Source organism: Rhinolophus sinicus, chromosome 15 (assembly GCF_057876585.1).
Source record: "Rhinolophus sinicus isolate RSI-liver-muscle chromosome 15, RSI-T2T, whole genome shotgun sequence".
NCBI lineage: Eukaryota > Metazoa > Chordata > Mammalia > Chiroptera > Rhinolophidae > Rhinolophus > Rhinolophus sinicus.
The window spans coordinates 38,950,014-38,974,679 of record NC_142515.1 but is presented as its reverse complement, the minus strand read 5'-3'; the positions used below and the strand labels follow the sequence as shown (position 1 = coordinate 38,974,679).

At 40.0% G+C, this 24,666-nt stretch overlaps 1 protein-coding gene and 1 long non-coding RNA gene across 2 annotated transcripts; one reads left to right on the top strand and one right to left on the bottom strand.

Moving 5' to 3' along the window:
• CISD1 (CDGSH iron sulfur domain 1) lies at positions 1-24,532 on the bottom strand. The gene is made up of 3 exons (XM_019731843.3): positions 24,288-24,532; positions 16,867-17,072; positions 1-689 (listed from the first exon to the last, which is right to left on the bottom strand). Exons 1-3 carry the CDS (start codon positions 24,310-24,312, stop codon positions 600-602), a joined length of 321 nt encoding a protein of 106 aa, XP_019587402.2. The 5' UTR covers positions 24,313-24,532; the 3' UTR covers positions 1-599.
• On the top strand, positions 6,192-14,530 carry LOC141572932 (uncharacterized). The gene is made up of 4 exons (XR_012498502.2): positions 6,192-6,544; positions 10,671-10,787; positions 11,180-11,629; positions 13,033-14,530. It is a non-coding gene; the product is annotated as an uncharacterized LOC141572932 (long non-coding RNA).
• Positions 24,533-24,666: the final 134 nt, after the last annotated feature.

Here is a 24,666-nt window from a genome sequence, read left to right as displayed (position 1 = left end):
TAGAATGCAAAGACGTTACCGCCCCTTTATTATTGCCCTGGCCCACTTAAAAATAGGCAGAATAACATTCAAAATTCATAGATTGAAAACTGAGAAAACACAGAAGCCATATTTTCTCATTGTCATTACCACTGTCAAGAAGAAAATCAAGGTCATAAGATTTTCCTAGATTGTATTAAGAGATTAATGTAGCTTAATCACACCCATTTCTCTTTCTAGGTCAACTAAGCAATAAAAGTTGATAATTTTTCTTGAAAGTTACAAGTACAATCTGCATATACGTGATTTTAAGAATAATTTAATACGTTAACTTCAACATACAACTATATTCATAAAGTAATTATATTGAATGTAAAGAAATGGATCCTTACAAGACCAAAATAACCCACAGGCCATGAAGTTGGTTTCATGTTTTCCTTTTTTTTTTTGTTTAAACAAATGGTTCAACTTTGGCAAATGCCATAAATACGAAAACTGCAGTTTGCAATATATCACATCTAGAACCCAGAGAAGGTGAATTAGATAGAAGTGGTAGTCATTCTAATTAAACAACCAGGTAACATCATGACAAGTTGGTTTGCAGCATTAAAACTGTCCATTTAAGTTTCTTTTCTCTTAATGATCAGAGGTCCCACGTTGTCTCCAGTTTCTTCGTTGTGTTTTGTGTGAGCTCCATCACAGAACGGGAACTAGGAAGAGAAAAAGAGAATGTGAAATGTCCAATCGCAAAATCAGTATTACGTTTAGCAGAGTGCAGGTGAAGTTCAATTCACATATGTAATTCTTAATATAAAATTGCATTTCCATTTGTCACATTTGATTATGGATGTTGAAAACCTTTACCGTGTTTATGCACTAGTTACATTTCCTTTCTATTGAAACAGTCCACTGTCTATTTATTTGTAAGCTAATATGTTTAAAATAAATTTGTACATTATCCCGCTGTTGATCATCTTTGTAGCAATTTTTCCCCCAAACCTTTTTATTTTGCTTATTTTTTCATACCCTTAATTTTTCCACTTTCATACAAATAGGCCAACATTTCCCTTCTTAACATCTTTCATGGAGACCTATTCCTAGAAATGTGGTAGATTTCCATTCCTCTTCATGATTTCACATTTTAGATATAATTGACATTGTGGTGTCCAGTGGGGGTAAAGGGACAAAACTAAAATTTTAGCAGTGATTCCCAGAGTGTTCTCCAAAGAAGTGCAGCAATATATTCTGATATGGTTTCATTCTGTGTTTAAAAAACATACATAGCTGTTTTGAGTCACAACATACATTATTATTTTAAAAAGGTCCTACTATAAAAAACATTATTTTAACCTTAAACCTTCCAAGCTGACTGGACTATGGACACCTTTAACATTAATATCCATTATCACGGTGTTCTATAGAGCACACTTTGCAAAATGCTATTCTAGATCTTGTTACTTCAATATTATCAAAGGCTGTTGCTTTTTAAATTGTTACACCTTTCTTCATAATTTTATCAAAATAAATTCTACATATAAAAATACCTCTTTGTAAGTTCTACAAGTATGTTATCATATTCATCAGCCTACGCCACCGAGATAATAACTGTTTAAAATATGCCTAAAATTGGGCTAGTTTTCCTCCATATTCTTCTTCTTTATTAAATCTTTACTATTTATTCTTTATCTAACTTTATTAAACTTTACCTATTTATTCTTTCAGATAAACATGAGAATTTTTTTGCCAAGTCCCATTTTATTTCTCTTATAGTTTTCAACCTCAGGTCTCAAAAATATTCTGACAGGATTATTTCTGTGTTGTATGTTATACGGTTGTTATAATTAGGTATATTTTCATACCCGACCCCCTCCCTCCATCTACATCATTGGTTTTTGCAAGTATATCCTTCCTACTGTTAAATGATAAAAATAAGAATTCAATAATGTTTTAGGTGTCTCCTCAGGATTTTACACTTCGAAGTTCCAATTATCAGTACATTATTTTGTTTCCTTCTATATTTACAGCTTTTATTTCTATTTCATGTCAAACGATGATAGCTAGCATCTTTGTTATATTTTTTATATCTGGAATGTACCCACACTCTAGAATTTAGTTTCATGTTTAGTATAAGGGACAATGTTGCATTTGAGGAGCCTATTTAGAAGAGTAAAGTAACAAGAGTCTTGGCCTTAACAGTAAAATCGCTTTATTACTTTACAGTGAAGTATATAATTCAGATACTTGGAACTAGTCGATAATAGTATATAAGACTAAATAAAATAATATTAGGTTAATGTTTGAGAAATTCAATTTTAATTTTACTATCTGTATATATTCTAAGAGGCAGTAAATTAGTTAAAAATTACAGAAAAACTGAAGGTATCAGCTTATCTTATATTTTTGAGTATAAATTCTATCTTGGGATAGATGGCAGTACAAATGCAATGTATATAAAACTTACATATTTCTTCTTTTTTAGGTCAGTAAGATGTGATGTTCAGTTTATTCATATTAAAAATAAATCCTTGCAGCAAAAATATGAACCGAAGCTTTCAGGGATTTTTTTTTTTTTTTTGGCAAAAAATAATTAAACTAAAACATATCCTACAGCAAAGTACAGCATTTCAAAGTGACATATGTTTAATAAACAAACAGATGATTTTACAGTGAGAATAAAAGTTTACATTGTAAAAGGCTCCATTTTTATAAATAGCTCACACAAAACATGTCACTGTAAAGTTTTATGCACACAGGTTATAAACAATATTTCTGGAAAATGAAATCTCTGTAAATTACAAAACCTCAAATATAACTTACTGATGTAGCATGTTTAACTTTTATTTCTTTTTAAATCTCATGTTAAAAATACTAGAAAGCTACCACTTTCTTCTTTTCCTCTATATATAGAATGAATAACAGAGAGAAATCTATACAGAAATAAAGAAAATCATAAAAGATTAAGAAAGCCATACATCAAAAATGAGCATATACTTTTTAAAATCTGGTTCTGCCTAAAAATTGAAATTTACATGTTTCATCATGTTTTTAAAAGTAAACAAGTAAAAAACAAACATTTCTTTAAAAAGTGGTGAGCAGTAGATCCTGGCTATTTGCTAACAGACTTTCATGCTTTCAAAGTATATAAACTTTTATGCCTTTAAAATGTAAACTAGATATTAAAAATCATTTGTTCAGAGACACAGATATCTTTTAATAGTACTTTCTATTATCACTTAACCATAGGAATTATTGACTTAAATCGGAATCATACCCCAAACTTCATGTGAAGATTAAGTATTCTCATTATATTTATGAATTAGGAATTTCTCACTTTAAGTTATGAAACGACTAAATATTTTATTTTCGACTAAAAGCCAGAATGAGTTATTTCAAGATAAGATTAAAAATTTCTTAGAAATACTTTGTACATGTCAATGAAATATATTTATTGAAATTACTTCATGATTCTTAACACAGTATAAATGAATGAATGGTAATTACTTGGCACTAAAATTCAAATAGTAAATTACATAACGTTTTTCAGAAAGTGTCTTATTTATTTTTAATCTTTATATGCAGGAGAAAGAAAATAAGTGAAAGATACATGCTTTCTAACATAATCTACAGAGGATGCCAAAAAAATGTATACACAGTTTAAGAAAGGAAAAAAATTAAAATTACGCTGATGGTAACCCCTTTGAGCACCTCTTGTAATTGCAGAGGTCAAATGTAACTTGTATTCATCTTTTGTTATCGGTATACATTATTACAACTTTAATACAGTTTTTGCCTTTCATAAAATGTGTATACATTTTTTTGGCACCCTTTGTAGTTAGTATAGTTTTTGTATTAAATAATGTAATGAAAACATAAAAATGTTATTAACCCTCTTTCACTTAAAAAAATTGAAATTTGTTAAATTTGTCAAGCCACGAGCTGAAATTAGAAAACAAGGGGCATATTTAATTCAGGTCATGTAGTACTGATACTTAAAACTAAAAACTAAAACAAGGGGCAGGTGGCTCAGGCGGTTGGAGCTACGTGCTCCTAACTCCGAAGGCTGCCGGTTCGATTCCCACATGGACCAGTGGGCTCTCAATCACAAGGTTGCCAGTTCAACTCCTTGAGTCCCCGCAAGGGATGGTGGGCTGCGCCCCCTGCAACTAGCAACAGCAACTGGACCTGGAGCTGAGCTGCGCCCTCCACAACTAAGACTGAAAGGACAACAACTTGACTTGGAAAAAAGGCCTGGAAGTACACACTGTTCCCCAATAAAGTCCTGTTACCCTTCCCAAATAAAATTAAAAAAAAAAAAAAAAAAAGTAATTGAGTTTAAAAAAAAGAAAAAAAACTAAAACAATGAAATAATTGATGAAAAAAAGTTTAGCTTAGAGTTGAGTATAAAATTTGTTCTAAGATGCCAATCTTTGTTTATTAACACATCCTGGAGAAAAGTTTGTGAATTGAATTGGCTGAATTTACTGTATGTATAAAAAATATCCTATTACGTTTGTTAACCCAATTAAAAAACTATGAATCTCAAATATTTTTAAAACTAGGGAAGAAAGGATTATGGAGAAAAGATCGGAATAAATGTTTAGGAGGGAAAAAAATCACCAGGATCCTTGTTCCACTTGGAAAACTAGCAACATTGTCAGGGTCTTCATAAAAAACACAAGGTCTGTTTCTTTTTAATGGCCCCATATCTCAAGTTATGATGTTTCTGTATTCAAGGGAGAAATAAATACAAGCTCCTTATTGACTTAATATCTTCTATCTACAACAACTGAAAAACATTTTTTATCTTTCTTCTCCAAACTTTGTATTTTTAATGAGAGTTTGGATTGTATTTCCCAAGGAAGTTGCTTGGGGCCATTCTGGCTCATTACCATAAACAGCTCTGAGACACATGATTGCTTTGGTTGAGAAAGAAAAAAGCCATGAGATCTCTGAGACTTCCTGAGGGGATATGGCATTTTATACCATTCTTACGTACTTAACTTTAGCAACATGTAAGAAGATAGCAGATACAATAGGAAAACATACAAGCAGAAATTAAGATTTTACAACTGTCCTTATGTGGATGGATTGATCAACATGCAGAGTATTGTTTCTCTGAAAAAATGGACTTGGTGCAACCCACTCCCAAACCATTAATAGGATGGAGACTTTCTATAACACACACACACACACACACACACACACACACACACACACCATTAACAAAAAAAACGGACTCCATTTCTGAAGTTGTAAATGAAAGAAAATAATTCTATATAGTATGTCCAGTTGCATTTCATTGCAATTTTAGCTGAGCTCCTGATGTTAGCTGGCATGCCTTTCCTCTATTTCTTGTTTATTTCTTAGTCTGCATTCTTCTGGAGTCCTTGTTCAAATTCTCTCCTGCCTCCTAGATAGCTACCACACAACTCAGCAAATGATGTAACACCTCACTTAAGTGGGAGTCGGGTGGGGTGGGAATCTAGGAAGACTATGTTGCATACTCTTCCCTCTTAAAGCAGCAATGTTCCCTCATCTTTTTGTTTCCAAAGTAAGACTCTCTTTCTTCCTTTTATGGCTGTTTCACATCTGTGCTCTTAGCCTCATTTCCTTCCACCCTCTTTCAAGATACCCGTCTCAAATAGTACCTTTCCCTGTAGTCACTTTAATCATTTCCTCTCTATTGGCTCTTTTCCTTCTCACTTCACATGTGGATACTTTGAAATACAGAGGATGCCAAAAAATGTATACATATTTTAAGAAAGGAAAACTGTATTAAAATTGTAATAATATCTACTGATAACAAAAGATGAAGACAAGTCCATTTGACTTCTGCAATTACAAGAGGTGCTCAAAGTGGTTACCATCAGTGTCCAGACACTTCTGATTACCGCGAACTACTGCTTGAGCAACGTGGACCAAAGTGTCCACTTGTGTACAATTGTTTGGCACCTTTGGTATTATGAAACAGGCAAGTTTCTGAAACAGCAGAGGACTTACCAATGCTGGGAGGAAGGCAGAAGGAATGAGATGTGTTAAAAATGTAATTTCTGCACCTTACTAAGAGATCTGGTTCATTAGGTCTGAGAAAATTGCTCTTTAAATGCACACAACAAACTAGTGACTGTACTGAGATGAGAAAGTCAGAGGGAGTCAGGGACGGGACCGCGGTGGAGGACATCAAGGCCAAAGAAACAGTTTCAAAGTAGCTGACAGGAAAATGTGGAGAAGGGAACTGGGCGGGAAGGGCTACCACATCAAACTGCAGAGTCAGCCAAGGCACCCGCCCAGGTACCGGGCAGCCGATGAGCTTCTGGTAAACAACTTAAAGATTGCAGACTCAAGGACACATAGTCCCCGGTGCTGCTTAGCCTATGGGGCATTCCATTTTCGGATCCCCCCTCTCTCTGGAGAGCTTTTCTCTTGCGTTTTACAACAAAATTGTGTGCTGCTTAAATTTGCCTCAGATCCGCGTTTCCATTGCTCGGCGACTGCGAGATCACGATCCAGGAAACACCCCAGGTTACCTATATCACTGGGGGGCTTACCCAGGAGATAAGCAGAGGTAAGTATTATCCTTGCCTTTCTACTTGCCCACGTACGGGCCGTCATCATTTTTGTCCTTTTCTCCTATCACACAAAAATTGGGCCTCCGTCGGCGATTTAAAGGCAATAGTAGCACGGCTGCCAATCGCTAAGACTCGGAGAACAGGCCTTCCGCGATCCAAGGCAGCTGATCCCCCGTTTGCATCGGGAATGCTGGCCGCCTGCCGCTAGGCTTCTCTTTCTCTGCACCGAGGGGAATGTCCTCGGCATGCGACCGGCGAACGGACCTAGGATGACAACTGCATGACCCTGGCCCTAGCGCCACTACGGTGGATCCTAAAGGTCTCCGCGGTCCCACGCCAGTCCGACCGCCCGAATGGGTGCCTGGGACCGCCCCCTCCCATACTGTCGCTCTCTTTGCAGCCTCTCCTATTATTGACGTTTTGTAAGACGTTGGCCCTTTCCCGTTAGACCTCCTCACCCATCTGACACATTATTCCCCGTGACATCTAAGTTAAGAAAATGGACCTTTGCCTCTACCACACTTTCTTAGTCACCGGGACGTTTTTTCTTCAAACACCTCGTGGAATTCCTCCTCGAGTCCCACTGGGATCTCCTCTGGGCCCTCAGCCTGGTGTTGCCCTGAGGTTCCCACCCAGCATCTCTGTTGTTTCTGCTCCCTGGCCCACTCTTGCTGCTTCAGTAGCTCTTGCCTGGCAGCCCATATTCACTTGGGCCTCCCTCCATGGGGGCCCGAATATCTCGCCACCTTTCTCTTACCTGTTTTTGCCACCCCTCTGGCAGAGTCACCAAAGTTACCTCCCATATACTCGATTCCCTCTATGTTAAGGAATCCTCTTTCTTTGAGGCCTTTTGGGGCTTTCACAACATTTTTCTTAGCTCCTATCAGGACTGGGATTCCTTAGAGCTCCTTTCCCTTAGAGACGTCCCCTCCCTCCAGGTCTGAGCCATTTATACCCTCATCTCTGTTCTCTTCAAATGGAGTGGCTTTTACATCGCCTGGCCATCAATTTCTAGGATGCCCAGAGCCGGGGCCTCCATCCATCCACCCTAAGACAGCCCATCGTCAGCCATGCATTTTATAGGTCTCCTATCATAGGGGTAAGCAAGCATTCGCGTGGGGTCTGGGTCAGGCAGCCCAGGTGAGCATGACTAATCCTGGCAACCTGCGACCTCTCACAGACTGTCCTCAGAGACTGGGGGCAACAAGGAGACCACCCCGACCATGCCTCCTCTGTGGAGGAGACCACTAGAAATCGGAATGTCCTCGGAGGCCTCAACCCTGGGGGCCAGCCGCGTCCAGCCAGGCCCCACACGAGACTGAGGGGGTCCCGGGCTCTTAATAATGGCTCCCATGTTCCAGTTCCCCATAGGGACCCCTGAGCCCTAGATACCTAGGGTACTCTTAGAAATAGAGGGCAAGCCTGTTAACTTCCTCCCTGAAGATACAGGAGCTACTCTCTATATCCTCCTCTCTAACCCTCTCTTTCAAATTGCCGTGTTACCATCTGTGGGGTAACAGGAAAGCCAGTCACCAAATATTTCTCACAACCCCTACGGTGTTTGTAGGGTGTTTTCTCATTCCTTCTTGGGCATGCTGGAAAGTCCTACTCCACTGCTGGGAAGAGATCTCATGACAAAACTAGGGACCACAGTCCTCCAGACCCCTGGACAAATCCCCAGCTGTCTCCCAGGAATAGAAGCAGACATTGACCCTGAAGTTTGGGATGCGCCTGGAATAGTTGGCCACGCCCTAACTGCTACGCCAATCCGTATCCATCTCAAGGATCCCTATATATTCCCTTGTCGAAGGCAGTATGCTTTAAAACCCGAGACACAACAAGGATTAATCCCAATTATCAACAACCTTAAGAAAACAGGGCTACTCAGGACGTGTAACAGACTTTACAACACCCCCATACTGGGGATCCGAAAACCCAGTGGAGACTGACGATTGATGCAGGACCTCCGGGCCATATACCCTATAGTTCCAAACCCTTACACACTTTTAGCCCAAATACCTAAAGAAACCAAATGGTTTACTGCCTTAGACTTGAAAGATGCCTTCTTCTACATATCCTTAGACCCTGATTCACAATACCTTTTTGCCTTTGAGGACCCCAAAAACCAGACCTCGCAGCTCACTGGGATGGTCTTTCCCCAGGGGTTTAGAGACAACCCACATTTATTTGAACAGACCCTCTCGAAGGACCTGTCCGAATTGTCCTCTGACCAGTGCACCCTGTTACAATATGTAGAATAGATGGTCTCTTGTTGTGCGCTCCCTCTGAGAACCTTATAAGTCAAGGAACAACTGCCCTCCTAAATTTCCTGGCTATAAGGGGTTACAAAATTTCTAAAGCCAAAGTCCAGATGTGCCAGACCACAGTCAAATATTTCAGCTTAACACTTTGGGAGGGACAGAGAGCCCTAGAGCCAGAAAGGGTCCAACCCATTTTCACGTATTCCCCTCCCCAGGACTCTCAGGCAACCTACGGGTTTTCCGGGCATTAGGATATTGCCGTCTATGGATTCCTAGCTATGGAGAGATAGCCAGACCTCTGTACCAAATAATGAAAGACACACAAGAAGCCAAGTCGCACCTGGTGCTCGGGAATCCTGAGGGAAAGCAGGCCTTTAACCTCTTGCAACAGGCTTTACTAACTGCCCCAGCTTTGAGCCTTCCGACCAGGTGGCCCTACGACTCAGATATCACAGAGAGGAAAGGAATGGCATTGGTGGTCTTGACCCAACAAAAAGGGCTGGCCCAACAACCGATAGGGTATTTAAGCAAGGAGCTGGACTTAGTAGCTCGTGGGTGGCCGGCCTGCCTGCCTCCGGATGTTTGCAGCAACCGCCCTCCAATACCAGAGGCCCTGAAACTCACCCTGGGGCAAGACCTCACAGTACACACCCCACACCACATTCAGGGATTACTAAACACTGAAAATAGCCACTGGCTCACAGATGTTCATCTCCTAAAATACCAGGCCCTGCTGCTAGAAGGCCTGAGAACACAGATCAGGACATGCTCTACCTTAAACCCTGCCACCTTCCTCCCTGAGGATGACACGGGACTGACACATGACTCTCAACAGGTGTTAGCACAGACCTATGCGGCCAGGTGGGACTTACAAGATATGCCCCTAGACAACCCAGAGTGGATGCTCTTCACTGATGGGAGCTCTTTTATAGAAAACGGGACCGCCAAGCTGACTATGCCGTAGTCACTTTGCATGCGACCGTAGAAGGAAAGGCCCTGCCCCCTGGGACTAGCACTCAGCTAGCTGAACTTACTGCCCTCATCCAAGCCTTGGAACTGAGCAAAGACAAAAGGGCTAATATATTTACTGACTCAAAATATGCCTTCTTAGTTTTACATCCGCATAAAACCATATGGAAAGAAAGAAATTTCTTAACAGTCACTGGGTCTCCCATCAAATATCATCAGGAGATCAATCAGTTACTCCAATCAGTACACCTCTCCCTCCAAAAATAGCAGTCATACATTGCAAGAGACACCAAAAGGGAAACGAGGTTTCTGAAGGTAACCATCTAGCAGATCAGGCAGCCAACAACGCCGCTAAACTAGCTCCCACAATAGCTCCCCTAGTCTGGGATGGGTTGGCAACACATAGCAGGCCCCCGTACACACAGGAAGAACAACAGTGGACAAAGGAGATGGGCTACACTTATATGCCTATAAGATGGCTACAAAGTGAAGATGGCCGACTGCACCTCCCAGAAGCGAATCAGTGGAAGGTCCTCAAAACCCTACACCAGGCTTCCATTTTGGGCGGGACATAAACCCTACAGATGGCTCAACGGATATTCACAGGCAAAGACATTTGCAAAACTATAGAAAACATCCTTACCTCCTGTGAGGTCTGCCATAGAAACAACCCCTTAACGCATCCTCAGACACCTATGGGAGGGTAAATATCCAGGGAGGACTGGCAATTAGATTTTACCCACATGCCCAAAGCAAAAGGATACAAATATCTCCTAGTATGGGTAGACACCTTCACACATTGGGTTGAGGCCTTACCCTGCAGGACTGAAAAAGTTATAGAGGTAGTTAAAGCTCTAATCACAGACAACGTACCCAGGTTTGATCTCCCCAGGTCCTTCCAAAGCAACAATAGACCCTCTTTCAAATCCTCAGTCACTGAAGGAGTCTCTAAAGCCTTGGGAATAAACTACCATCTCCACTGTGCGTGGCGACCCAGTCCTCTGACCAGGTAAGAAAGACCAATGATATTATTAAAAGACATCTTTGAAAGCTATCTCAAGAAGCCAAAGCTGGACCACCTTGCTCTCTACAGGTCTCTTTGGTATTCAAAACACCCCTAACAAACAGGGTCTAAGCCCTTTTAAGATGCTCTATGGCAGGCCCTTCCTAACAAATGACCTATTAGTAGACCGTGAAACCACAGAATTGACCCAGCATGTTACCTCTCTAGCCCAAATCCAACAGGCCATCCAACAGATATCGGGATCACAACCCAGAGAAAAAGGCAGCCCTCTGCTTTCTCCAGGGAATGAAGTTCTTATTAAAACCCTCCCTCTTTGTCTCCAAGTCTAGACCTGGTCTGGAAAGGGCCCTACACGGTAATCCTCTCTACTCCCACAGCAATTAAGGTGCCAGAATTCGATTCCTGGATCCACCGCTCTTGGGTCAAGCCCTGGACACCCGAAGATCCCAGCCCTGAATACTCCAGCCATCCCCAGGGAGATCTGAAATTAATCCTGCGCCGTTCAGATAAGTGCCCGGATGGTGGGACTTAACCCCCAGAGAGACAATAGTGGGGGGTTACATTCTTCTAATACTTGCCTTTTTCCTTTCTCACTGTCACCCTCATCCGTGGTGCCCTAGACCTAACACCCCTTCCCTGCCACGGTCTCTCATGAGCAGGCTTGAGTTTAGGACTAATTTGTATTGTATTCTTAGGACTCACTCTATTGGCCCTACGAAACCTTCCTGTCCGTCCGGGATGACCGTGGGACTCATCTCCCGTGTTCTCCTTCTGGCTGCCACCTACGCCCTCAGGCAGAATGAATCTTAGAATGGGTCCAGCTGATGGTAACCACCTTTAATCTAACCGATTGCTGGATCTGTGGAAGGGAATCCCTGGGGACCGTCATTCTTGCCCCTATTTTCACCTGGCTATGAGCTAAGTATACTGTCACCCCCCTCCATTTTTTACAATAGTCCTTTCCCCAACAAGGCCATTGAGGGACTGTTTCTGATCACCTAGAGGGAGGGCATGGAGAGCAAGCGACAACAGAGTCCCTGGTCCAATGTAGCCCAGATTCTCGCCTGGCTAGACAGGCTAAGCCTTAATACTTCTACCACCTTTCCACCTTGCTTTGAAAATGCTACCCAAGCTGTATGCCCAGAATTATTCCTTGGGGAACTTCTCTCCTCCCCAATGTAAATTCACTTTTAAGGTCACCACCGGTTCTGGGGAAGAACATTGGAATTCCTCAAAATATAACACCCTGCAGGCATATAAAAATCCCACCAAATATCACGTTCTTTAGGACCCCACTACCCCCCTAACCCCCAAGAAGGGCATTCTTTACAGGCACCACAAACCTATCTTGTTCCGCAGGATGGTCTCATGTAGTCTGCAACACATCTCAGCTCACCTTGGCCTCAGGACTGCTCCTCTCCACTCACTGGTTCTCCCTAAAAGCTTACCCCTCAAGTGCTTCAGCATCCACAGTCTCTGATAGACTCAACACAGATTTAACTTTAATCTGGCAAAAACTGAGTGGAACGTCCTCTGGTCCGCCAAACCCCAAACCCTTTATACATGTGGGTTTAATCTTAATTTAATACCTGAGGAAGGTCTCTTTTTCTTCTGGGGCACCAGAGCCTACATCACCCTACCCCCTGGTTGGATGGGTTGCTGTAGCCTTGCTTTCCTAGCTCCCATGGCAGACTATGCTCCTGGCACCAGCTATATGCCACATGTTTTGAAATAACTGTAGCCCAGAGTACAGATGGTCGCAGTAACACTGGTTCTAGTAATCCCGCTTCTAACCAGGATTTTAGGAGTATCCGTTACCTCCTTAGGAGGAAGCTCCATCCATCTATCAGTCCCACTAGCAAAAGCTCTAAAAGAAATCACTACTGGAATACAGAAGCTCACCCAACAGGTAGATTCACTAGCAGGGGTCGCTCTTCAGAAAAGATGGGACCTAGACTTATTAACTTCCTATGCGGGGGGAATATGTGTGTACCTAAAAGAGGAATGCTGTTTCTACATACATCATACTGGGTCCATGGTCACCCATTCAGACATTGCAAATGAACTCATAACTTCCATTGAAAATTCTCAGACTGGTGAGCATCCATGAGAGCTCAACTCTTATGATGGCTATGGCCCCTCCTGGCCCCTCTACTAGTCCTCCTCTTTCTGCTCTCATTTGGACCCTGCATCCTCAATCTGCTCATTTGGCTTATCTCTTCTCACCTAGAAACCGTAAAGCTACAAATGGTACTCAACATGAAGGTGCACATAGACCTCCAAAACCCACCCATCTACCGCGGACCACCAGACCGCCCTCTGACTGACTAGCCCACTGCTGGCCCATACTTCGCCCCTTCTCAGCAGGAAGCAGCCGAAGTGGTCTTTGTCCCTCCCCCTAACAGCAGATAGGGTTATGTCATCAGAGGGCATTGAGATAAGAAAGTCATAGGCAGTCAGGGACGGGACCGCAGTGGAGGACATCAAGGCCAAAGAAAACAGTTTCAAAGTAACTGACAGAAAAATGTGGAGAAGGGAACTGGGCAGGAGGGGCTCCCACATCAAACTGCAGAGTCAGCCAAGGCACTAGTCCAGGTACGGGGGGCCAATCAGCTTCTGCTAAACAACTTAAAGATTGCAGACTCAAGGACACATAGTTCCCGGTGCAGCTTAGCGTATGGGGCATTCCATTTTCGTATCCCCCCTCTCTCTGGAGAGCTTTTCTCTTGCGTTTTACAATAAAACTGTGTGCTGCTTATATTTGCATCATATCCGTGTTTCCATTCCTCTGCGATTGTGATATCACGAACCAGGAAATACACCAGAATACCTATATCAGTACCTTAAGAATGAATTAGGATGAAACTAAAGTTTATGTTGCATATAGCTTTTTTTTTTGAAATAGGTAAAAGAGGCATTTAAGTTTTATTATAAACACAACCGGTTTGTGTAAGGAAAAAAATTACTGAATGTAAACTCAATACGGGTATCTAATCAAAGGTATTAATTACGAGTCTTCTGTGCACTGATACGTAAGTGTGTCACCTGGCACCTATGTGATAACCTTAGGAACCCCAGAATGTGGGGAGCTTCCAACATGCCTGAAGAATCAGAACATCCATTAACTTGAATATTCATAGTAAACTCTTAACTTGATTCATGAGGGAATAAGAAGTACCCAAGATTCAGTGAAAATTCAGAACTGACAAATCCTATATGCAAAGAGGATCACTAATGGCAGCAAAGATAAACCAATAAAAAGACATTGAGAAAATTGAAAATAAAATGAATGGTTGGACCTTCCTTTCCTTATGGGACATGGCAATCCCTAGTTCAACCATCTGGAAACTCTAAATTGTATGATGCAAGAATCCTGGAATGTTTTGTTGAACTATAAAATCTAATAAACATTTAAATTACTAGCTTCTGTCCATTTGTGATTCTTTCTGAAATACTTGAGATCTTAGACCATGAAAGTATGTATTTACTTTACTGACCTTTACCCTATGGGAAAACTCAAAGTAAACACCCTTTTCTTGACCTCAAAGCTAAGCTTTAGAGTTCACTAAAGCTGTTACCTTCTTTCTTTTTCTTTCCATTTACTGTCACATTTACCAAAATTTTGCCATAAACTCAGAATTCCAGGCTTTATTAGTAATTCACACTTTAACCTATTTGGACACAGCTCCTATTCTAACTACTATGTTGAAATAACACCAAAAGGTCAATTGTTTAATCCCTAAATCTTACTATAATAGTCTATTCACCTAAATGACTTTGCACAAACTGATGTTTACAACCAAATCTTTGAAACTTCCCCCCTTTCCACTGTGAAGCCATGATACTCTTAATTTTCTTCTAACTCAGACCCATTTCATCTCCTTTTTGGGCTCTTATTCCTCTTTCCAAAATGCAGAAAATTCTCTAAGAGTTCATACTTAGCCCTTGATTTTTATCTGTACCAAGGATCTGCTGTTTGCATTCCTGTGCTTGACTCATCCTTTTTGCTGATCGCTATCTCTAACCCTGTCCTCTCACCACATTTCAGATTGTCTGCTGTACATTTCCATTTAAATGTCACCTTTAATTCACTTTGAAATTGAACTCCTTATCACTGTCCTAGGAAATCAGCTTTTCACCCTGAATTCCTTATTTCTGTTCATGGTAATCCTACAGGTTTAGCTATTTCAGTGAGCTTTAGTTTTTCTCCCCCAGTCTTCCACACAAATAGATCCTTGCATTTGACTAATCCTTCCCTCAACTTGTTTCATGTATCTGTTTATTGTTCTCCATTCCCACAGCTAGCACCCTGGTGTCAACATCAGAACTTTATGCCTGATCCCTGACAAGGAGCTCCCCCATGTCTGGAGGAACAAATGCCTCACACTGGTATACTCAAGACTCGCCTCATTTTGGACTTATTCCTGGGGGGAGGGGGATGCAACAACCAGACTAGAGTCTTCATTGAGCCCATCTCTGCTCACAGGAATCCTTTCCAACAGATTTTAAGAAAGAGTCCCCAATGTTTGCTGGTTCTTTCAAACGCCACCAATCTTTCCAGCAAAATTTAACTCCCATGTATATCACTATGTCTTCCCAGGAAATTCTAGCCCACAGTGTAAGCTTTCTTTTATTTAAAGCACTTGTACGGCATCTGCTATAGGCATCTATGATACCTGCTGTTTTACTATTTAACTTTTCTCATGCATGTATATATAGTAGACACTCAATGAACCATTTAAAATCACTGACTAAAGAACTATTACAACCCTGACTTAGAAATTCCTCATTTCTAAAGCTATTACTTTCTATATTTTGGTGAGCAACAAGAGAATGAAACCTATTATACGCATAATTTTTAAAAACAAACCAGGCTTAGTCTATAGAATATTAATGAGAATTATTTTCCAGCAACCCCTCTAGTACTTATGAACAATCCCACATTCCAAATGAACAGTATTCTTAAGGTACAACTTGTAATGGCACTATTAATTTTTGGCTCATATTCCATATGTTCTTCAAGCATTTTTCAGATACAATGATGTTATGTAAGCATGATATTGCTGGGTTATACATCATCAATGCACTGGGAGAAGCGGGTTAGTACAATATGCTTTCCAGTATCTACTATGTGACTTCTTCCTTATTTTCGATATATAATTTGGGAGGACTGTCTGCCGCAGGAAGAGGTCCCTGACATAAGGTGCTTTTAGAAACAGATACATCATTTTTATTGTCTGTTTTCTTAGGTCTTGTAGTGTCATCTTTAGCGAAATCCATTTTATTTAAATGCTACTAGTGGCAGTACATACAGTATTTTCACCATATTTCTTACAATACACCAAAATTCTGAAGTCATTCAATGCGCGAAGCTTTTTGAGATGACCTTAGGAGAGCACTTCACCATCTTTAGATCACTAGCTGTCATCACTAAAAAACAGCTGCAGGTATCACAGTTGGCACTTCCAAATGGAACCTGATGAAATGCAATTCTCATCAAAGAAAATTAAAAATGAAAAAATCCTATGTTACTTAACCATAGCAACAGCAGCTTAAAACATAGGAAACAGAGTCGATATGCTTGCCAGATAAGAAATTTTCAAGGCTAATTATCCAAAAAACTTTCTCTTGAAATTTCTAAAACTTGTCCCAAATCCAGGAGCTTGAAAGCTCAAGAAAAGAATTTACTTCTTCTGTTTCTCTATGTGTTTAGGCTGCATACTCCCTTTCCTGGGCTAGTGGAGGCTAAGATCCACTTGGGGAGGAAATCCTAAGAGCAAATACAGGGATTTTTCTCTCTTGTTTGGTGAAGAATATGGTTACAGTCTCATGAACTCAATGAGAGTATGATTTCATTTTACTGCAGTGGTTATACATTTTTGTAAATACCTTCCCGAAGAGCACATGGAAAACAGAAAACAGGATACATTAAAAAAAAAAAAAAAAGAAAGAAAGAAAAAGGGATATCTTAAAAAATATCTGATGATAACAAGTTCGATAGAATAGGTTAAGCAGCAATGTTACTTTAAAGATGGTATTTCAATAAATGGCTTGTTTTCCTCACCTTTTTGGACCTCCAGCAACGGCAGTACACAGCTTTATCTCCCAAATCCTCCATGTCAAAAGCATGTACGACCTTGGGGTTGTCTTTCTGGATGTGAGGGTTCACCATAGATTTGTTGCGGTGATCTTTCGCATAAAATTTTTTGTAAGCTAGATAACCAATTGCGGCTGTCCCAGCGGCAACGGTAACTGCTGCAATCCATTCAACTACAGCAGGGAAGGAAAACAAGAATGATGATCAAAACCAAAATATACGCTAATAATCTAACATGACTGTTCAGGAGATCCAGTGTTTAGAGTATTAAGCATCCCAACAGGCAAAGACATTTAATGTTAACAGAATGATTAGAATACACTGGTGCAATAGTCCTTTAATTAAGATTTTCCCCAGCCCTTACTTAGGCAATTGTGTATTTTCTATTGACTAATGATAGCTACATTGAGATACAAGACTGGAAACTTAAGAATTATTTTATAGATGGAGAAGAAAAAAAGGCTTCGTAATTTTTAAAGTGTTCATAAAAAGATTTATAATAAGGTGAGCCTGCAGGTATCTATTTCTTTAAAAAAATGATACATTAAAAAATTCAGATTACAGGCCAGCCCAGTGGCTCAGGCGGTTGGAGCTCCGTGCTCCTAACTCTGAAGGCAGCCGGTTCGATTCCCACGTGGGCCAGTGGGCTCTCAACCACAAGGTTGCCAGTTTGATTTCCCGCATGGGATGGTGGGCAGCGCCCCCTGCAACTAATGATTGAACAAGGCACCTTGAGCTGAGCTGCCACTGAGCTCCTGGATGGCTCAGTTGGTTGAACCGTGTCCTCTCAACCACAAGGTTGCTGGTTCGACTCCCGCAAGGGATGGTGGGCTGTGCCCCCTGCAACTAGCAACAGCAACTGGACCTGGAGCTGAGCTGTGCCCTCCACAACTAAGATGGAAAGGACAACAACTTGGAAAAAATCCTGGAAAAATACACACTGTTCCCCAATAAAGTCCTGTTCCCCTTCCCCAATAAAAAATAAATAAATAAATAAATAAATAAATAAATAAATAAATAAATCAGATTACAAACAAGACCCCACCCTGCCAAAATCAGGAGGTGATTAGGTTAACAAAATGACTCATCAGAGTTCATTTACAGTGGTTTTAAAATGCATAACCAGAAACAGAATTTGTATCCAAAGAAAAAACAAAAAAAGGACAAATAAAACAAAACCACCTGTAATATTAAACATTCAAAGGAATATATCCAGCAGGATTCTGGGCTTCAAAGTCGCACAAAAGATTTTTTTTAATTTCAAAGTGCTTTCTCATTAAAATGAAAATCAGAATGTACTAATTTCATATTTCATAGAAGACATGATGAATATAATTATAGTGATATTCTCATGTAATACATTCTAAATTTCCATTATCCATCAGTGGATGATTATTTGAATTCCCTACAAACTTCATTTTAAATGTAATGACATTTTTCTACTCATTATTTACTTGATTAACAAGCCATCTATTCTTTTCAAGGAGCCCTTAGAAACTCAAGCACTTAACAACTACCCCAGTTCCAGAGAATGTTGGAGAGAAGATAGTTCTGCATAGTCTGGTTAGCCTCAGCCTCAGAGGAGAGTTGTCTATTCCCAGCATGGAGTGGACTGCAGGAAGAAGGTGAACAGGGGTCAGGATAAACACACTGGACTGCTTCCCAGTACTTCCTGAGTCAGATCTTCACAGTGTTTGAAATAAGTTCCCAGACTATCAAATAAAGCCCTAGAGAGATAAGTACAAAAAACACATTCCAACGCCAAATAAAAACATATAATGAATAATTACCTGTCAGGCTTATTTGCACCAGTGAGTCAAATTTCTGATTGCACTAATATGATTAATCACCTACCTAATAGCACATAAAATTGGAGCTCACTCTTACAAATCTCTAAGGGAAAGGAACAACCATGCTCCTTTTATCTTGTCCTTCTAGCTTATTTAATAATTTAGTTTTTATCAAATGTTTCTAATTAGCTTGTTCCTTGGATTCTATTTTCAACCACAGGATTTTTCTCTACAAAGTAATTTAGTTTGTTTTCCTTCCCACAATATTTCCATTCCTTCTTGCTAGAATCCCCTAAAATAAACATTAACATTATGCCCTTCCCAGGTACTGCTCCACTGAGAAAAGATAGCAAGTCATTTGACAGCTTCAAACGTTTGGCCTCTTTAAGGATGCTTTTGAACTGCACATTTTGTGTAGATTCATCTTGACTTTTAGTGCTGCTTCATGATTATTACCCTGTGGCAATTCCAAGCCGGGCTGAAACTTTGCTCTGATTTCTAGCTTGATTCATGATCTTTCTTGATGCATTATTTACCATGGAACTCCCTTGAAAAAACATTCTCTGTTAGGAGCTACAGCAATCTACTTCATCGCTAATGGAAAACCACTCTGAATAGTTAATGCACCTATCACAAAAACGGGCTAAAATATTGCTTTGCATGGTGTATGTTCAAATATGTTTGCTGAATGTTATCTTTAGAATAAACTAAAAAGGGGGAAATATCCCAAACTATTAAAAGAATACGATTCCCTAAATACTGTTGATCTTAGTTACACCTTAATTTTTCGATGAATTATGAATCCATTTCTAACAGATTTGTTTTAATATGCCTACATATTACAAAAAAGCCTGCGATCCAAAGAAAACAAAGAAAAACTCCAATTGCCAAGTATTAATTTGACTCAAGATATAAAGAGAATCCAGTTGTAATTTCTACCTGAAACTCATAATAGGCCAAAAGAATCTCTCTTAGCCATTAAAACATTCTTCTATTCTCTGTTCTCATATGAATCCATATGTGGACTTTTTTTTGGTAAACATTTACCTCCCCTGGATTTTTTGACAGTGCAAGAAATGATAGAATAACTGACAAAGAAAAGAGGCAACTGCAAATGAAAGAAATGGGAACTGACTCTAGATATCACCCAAGAGTGGCTTCCTCACAGGGAATCAAAATATGCACTCTGTGACTCTGCTGCCTAACAAAGGTCACTTATGACCCTACATAAAGGTCACATACACACACGTGGGCTTAGAAAATGGCTTTGTATTTGCTCTAGTGAGTTTTTTAGAATCCCAGACTTAGAGAAGATCTTAAGAATTTCCATTTCTTGTTTTTACACCTTCCTAATTTTGAATTCTCTAATCTCATTCTCTAATGTAAAAGTTTTACAAATGTAAAAGTTCCCAGACTAAGAAAAATGTTGCTGTTACCATTTCATTAACAGCAGCTTGGCCAAAAAGCTGTGGATAGTACTGACAACTCTAGGGAAAAGAAAGAAAAGGAAACTATATGAAGATAGACAAGAATGATGATGGATTCAAAAGTCAACAAATAGAAGAAAAAAAAAGAATTGAAAGCCTGAGATAGTAAACAAAAACAATAAAATCCAGATAACATTTAGCCCTTGGTAGTGTATATGTCTATTAAGAATACACAATGTCCGAGGCAACAAGGGACTTTACCAAGACCCAGTTTTAAAAACTATTTCAGTTGATACCTTTTAGACACTCTAAACTGGGGTCCAGAAAAATACTGATCATTATTTCTGCCTTTTCTGGTTTATGCTCACTCCCCTTTTCTATAGCCATCTCTTGAGGTACAGTATTCCTACAGCTAGAGCAAACCCCACCTTATCCAACCTTGTTTAACAATGCTTTATATCTACACAAATACCAAGAATAAGCCAATATAAAGAACAAAATACAGAAAATACATTCCTCAATAATCCTTCCCTTTCTTACTCTTCCCTTGGCCTACTACTGTATAATCTTTGGTTTTTAAACCTTAGTATTATTCAGATACAGCGAAACTGAACTTGTTCCCAAATCCTACACCCTTGTTTATATTCCATTCTTCTGCTTTTCTCTAGTGTGGGGATTAGTTTGCTTTAATTTACACAGAAATCTTACCCTGCTTCTTTTCCTTTAGCCCCTTTTCTGCCCCAAACTGTCCTTTCCTGCCCAGTGTCAACTGCCACAGAATCAGAATGTTCCTTTCATCTCAGGAGAGGTAGAGGGGAGCTGTGTTTAAATCTGTCCCTCCCTTAGGTCTCCCCCAGATTGGCAGGCTGTGCCTGCTAATGCTTTTTCTCAAGGCCTGGCATACAGGTGACGTTCAATATAAAACTGAGTAAAAAGAAGTAACGGATTTACTAGCTTGAATTTGCAGATCCATCTGTCCATCCTACCATCACGTTGCTCTTACACCAAATGCCTTATCTTTGGCCTCAAAGAGTGGAATTTAAATAGTGTCTGAGATTAAAAATAAAACTTTATTATGAAACATTTCAGACATACACAGAAAATACTATAATGAACTCCCATTTTCCCAGCAACAAGAAGTACCAACTCACCACCAATCTTGTTTCCCCTTTATCCCCCAATTCCCTTCCATTATTTATTTTTGTTTATAACACATTGGAGCTATCTCCTTTATTCTGTTCAATCTGCACATTCCTTCTCAAGAAAACCAAACCTTTAAGCAGTTACTTTAAATGACTCAGTGCACTTACTGAACCCAAACAGTAGTTTCATATGTTGAGGTTAAATGAATTGGAAAATTATAACTTAGCTTCAATAAAACAGACAAGGATATAAAAGTCAGAAAATAAGAACTCAAGAAATTTTGTTTTGGTTATTGCAGTGTTCAGAGTTGGCAACGGACAATAAAGTGCAAGGTATAAATGAAAACCTATTTTGTAACCTAAGGGTAAAGCCAAATATGAAAAAAAAAGTGATTTGAGGAGATACCACGTTAAGAGGCTGTTTTAAATATGTGGTTAAGTTGGCTTTTTTAAAAATATGAGGGTGAATTATGAGTGACTTTGGGTATCTAAAAAGAAAACCCCGGTGAGGGAGAGGACTGAGGAAGCAGGAGAAAAAGACATCTGCAGGCTGTGGAGAATGGTCTCAATTAATCTCTTCTTTGCAAACAGAAGGAAAGGGATTAAGGATGAGAGCAGATTCAATGAGTTTTGGGGGTGTCAAGGAGCAAAATGTTTAGTAAACTTCCTGGAGGTCTTCTATTGGGTATGAGGAGTCATTAGAGACTGCGAACTCCATAGTAGTAAAACCCACTTAATGTTCGAAACTATAATGAATTATAGTAAAATATTTGGTAGCAAATAAATAAATTTGGTATATGTATGTCAATTATATCTCAATAAGGAAGAAAGAGATATATCATAGACCAAATGGGTATCAAGAGCCATGTCACTGACCGGGATCTTTGGATTTCAATTCCAATCACTCGTCCTCACTGCTTCTCCAGATTGAGGTCCTGACCTGATCCACATTAACTTTATTTGCTATATTTTATATATGTTTTATATCTATTTAATATATAAAATATATATTTTATATAATAACCCATCTATTATTTTTCTTCTGAATATAAACAAGAATTCTGCATGCATACATACACCTTTTATTTTTTTAATCGAACATATACTTACATAGTGCTCACCGTTGACAAATATCATTCCAAGCCCTTTATAATTATTAACTATTTAACTAAGAAGAGACATAGCCATCTTCCCCCCAAATCAAACTGATTTTCAATCTCTAGAAACTAATAGGTTTGGTTCAAAAATTGAGAGTAGAACAATTTGAGATCTAAACATTACAAATCACATGAATTCCCAAGACATTCTCTGTCCCTACCGTGCCATACCACTATATTTGAGAAAGATGGTGCTGGGAGAAAAGATTTACAAAGGCTTTGGTCCTCACAACAAACTTTATGCTTTTAGATGAAATAAAAAGTTGCTACTTCTCATACCAAAGTTGAGTTCTTCAAGTTTAGGTTAATGATAATCTTCACCAAGCAATCTCTTACCCCTCAGAAAATGGCAAACTAATAGGAAAGTCACCTTTGGATTCCCCTATGGTTAGATTGAAAAAACAAAACAAAACAAATCTGTCTTGATTGCAAGAAAGATTAGCCTGCAGGCAGCATTAAGAAGTCCTAGGGTTCACCTATTTCACATTTCAATAGTATGCTACCTAGAGTTTCGTGCCCATTTACACAAGACTCCACAGTTTAAAGACACATTGTGGAAGTTTTCCACCCATATCACACTAGTGCAAACTGCCTTCCTATAAAATTACCAGTGGCTCAAGTCACATGAATATTTTATTTACACAACAGTCTTATTCCTGAGAAAATATAGGTTTGGTTTTTCTGAAAACAAAAACACAAAAATCACTCCCTATTTTAAGTGCACCGAGGAGCCTCTATTTAAAGGAGCTTCAAGAAGGGTATCCTATCCTTTGCAATCATTTTTGCAAATAATCACCTCCTATATATCTCATTAGTAACTTTAAAATGTCCTGGGTTATCACCCTCACTCTGTCAGGTAACTTTTGGCAACAGAAGTGGAATTCTCCAATTTATAGAATCTATTACAAAATTAGGGCTCAAGTTAGTAGGGACCTTCTACAGAATATGGCACTCTAGATGCTTAGTATTTACTAAATGAATCAATGGGGCTATTTTTAATTAATTTCTGGACAATTTCTTTACCTTTACTTAACTACTGTTACAGGTAACCAAACCTTAAGGTGTGGTGTTTTATACTGGGCAGAGATCACATGTATTACATAGCTGGTGCACAGTATTTTATTAATAATTATATCACCACTAACAATTGTTATTATGTGAAGCTCCACATTAACTGACTTCTAGAAAGTCTCTTAATTTTAATTGGATCTTCTGTGAAGTAACGTTTCCAAAAGCTATGGTACTAGCACCGGAAGCAAGGCTGAAAAAACTGAAAGCTCAAAGAGCTCGGTTTTCAATCTTCTCTCCTGGACTACAGCCACCCAGCGCCAGATGCCAGACGCATAATAAAAACCTGGAAAAAATGAAGATCTCGGATTGAGTTTCTTCCCTTTAAAAAAAATGTGCAAGACTAAGATGTGATTAGTCATGCATCTCTTCAGGGTCGCAGGAAATCCACTTTCTCACTCCACGGTGATTTAAACGGAAGAAGGTGGAACAGGTTTTTTTGTTATTTTTCCTTTCCACTTTTCCAAGCCCTGTGACTTAAGAACACAGAAGCGTCTCAAGGGAGAACAAGAAAAGCTAGCAGCGGGATCATTAGGTTTTAGGGTTTGGCTAGTTGGGGGAAACGTGATCCAGACCTGGGTAGATGCCAGCATGGCCCCCACGCCAATTATGTCCGGGATACCACCAATCCACACCACTTTCCCTGTCCGGCCCAGACAGCCCGCAGGCCGGCCAAGAGCTTGCCCTTCTACATCTCAAGGTTACAAGACCCACAGGCGCGCAGAGCAGCGGTAACAGCCCAGAGAGGAGCTGACGAAGCTGCTGCGCAGGCCGAGTCTCACCCGCTCCCCGGCCCCACTTCACCTCGTACGTTGGAAGTCAGACTCATGGCGCCGTCGCTTGCAGGGCGTGTGTACAGGACACTGAACACAAACGGGCTAGCGCGGACAGACGGAATCAAAGTGCGAAAAACGACCTAAGTGCACCGACTCCAGGCTTTTACGGCGCAGGCGCCGCGGCAGTCCGCAAGCACGTGTGTATTATCCGCCCTGATGCGGAGCATGCGCAGAGCGGCGTCCTGGGACTTAGGGAAGTCTACTGTCCGGATTTTGACAGCTGCAGGAGGTGGGAGGAGGAAGAGACCGAGAGCGGTAGCAACTGAGTTTGCGCAATCTTGAGGGGCGGGGTCCTGTCGTTCAGGGGCAGGGCCTTGGGAATAGGGAATCCAGGCCTGATTTTACGT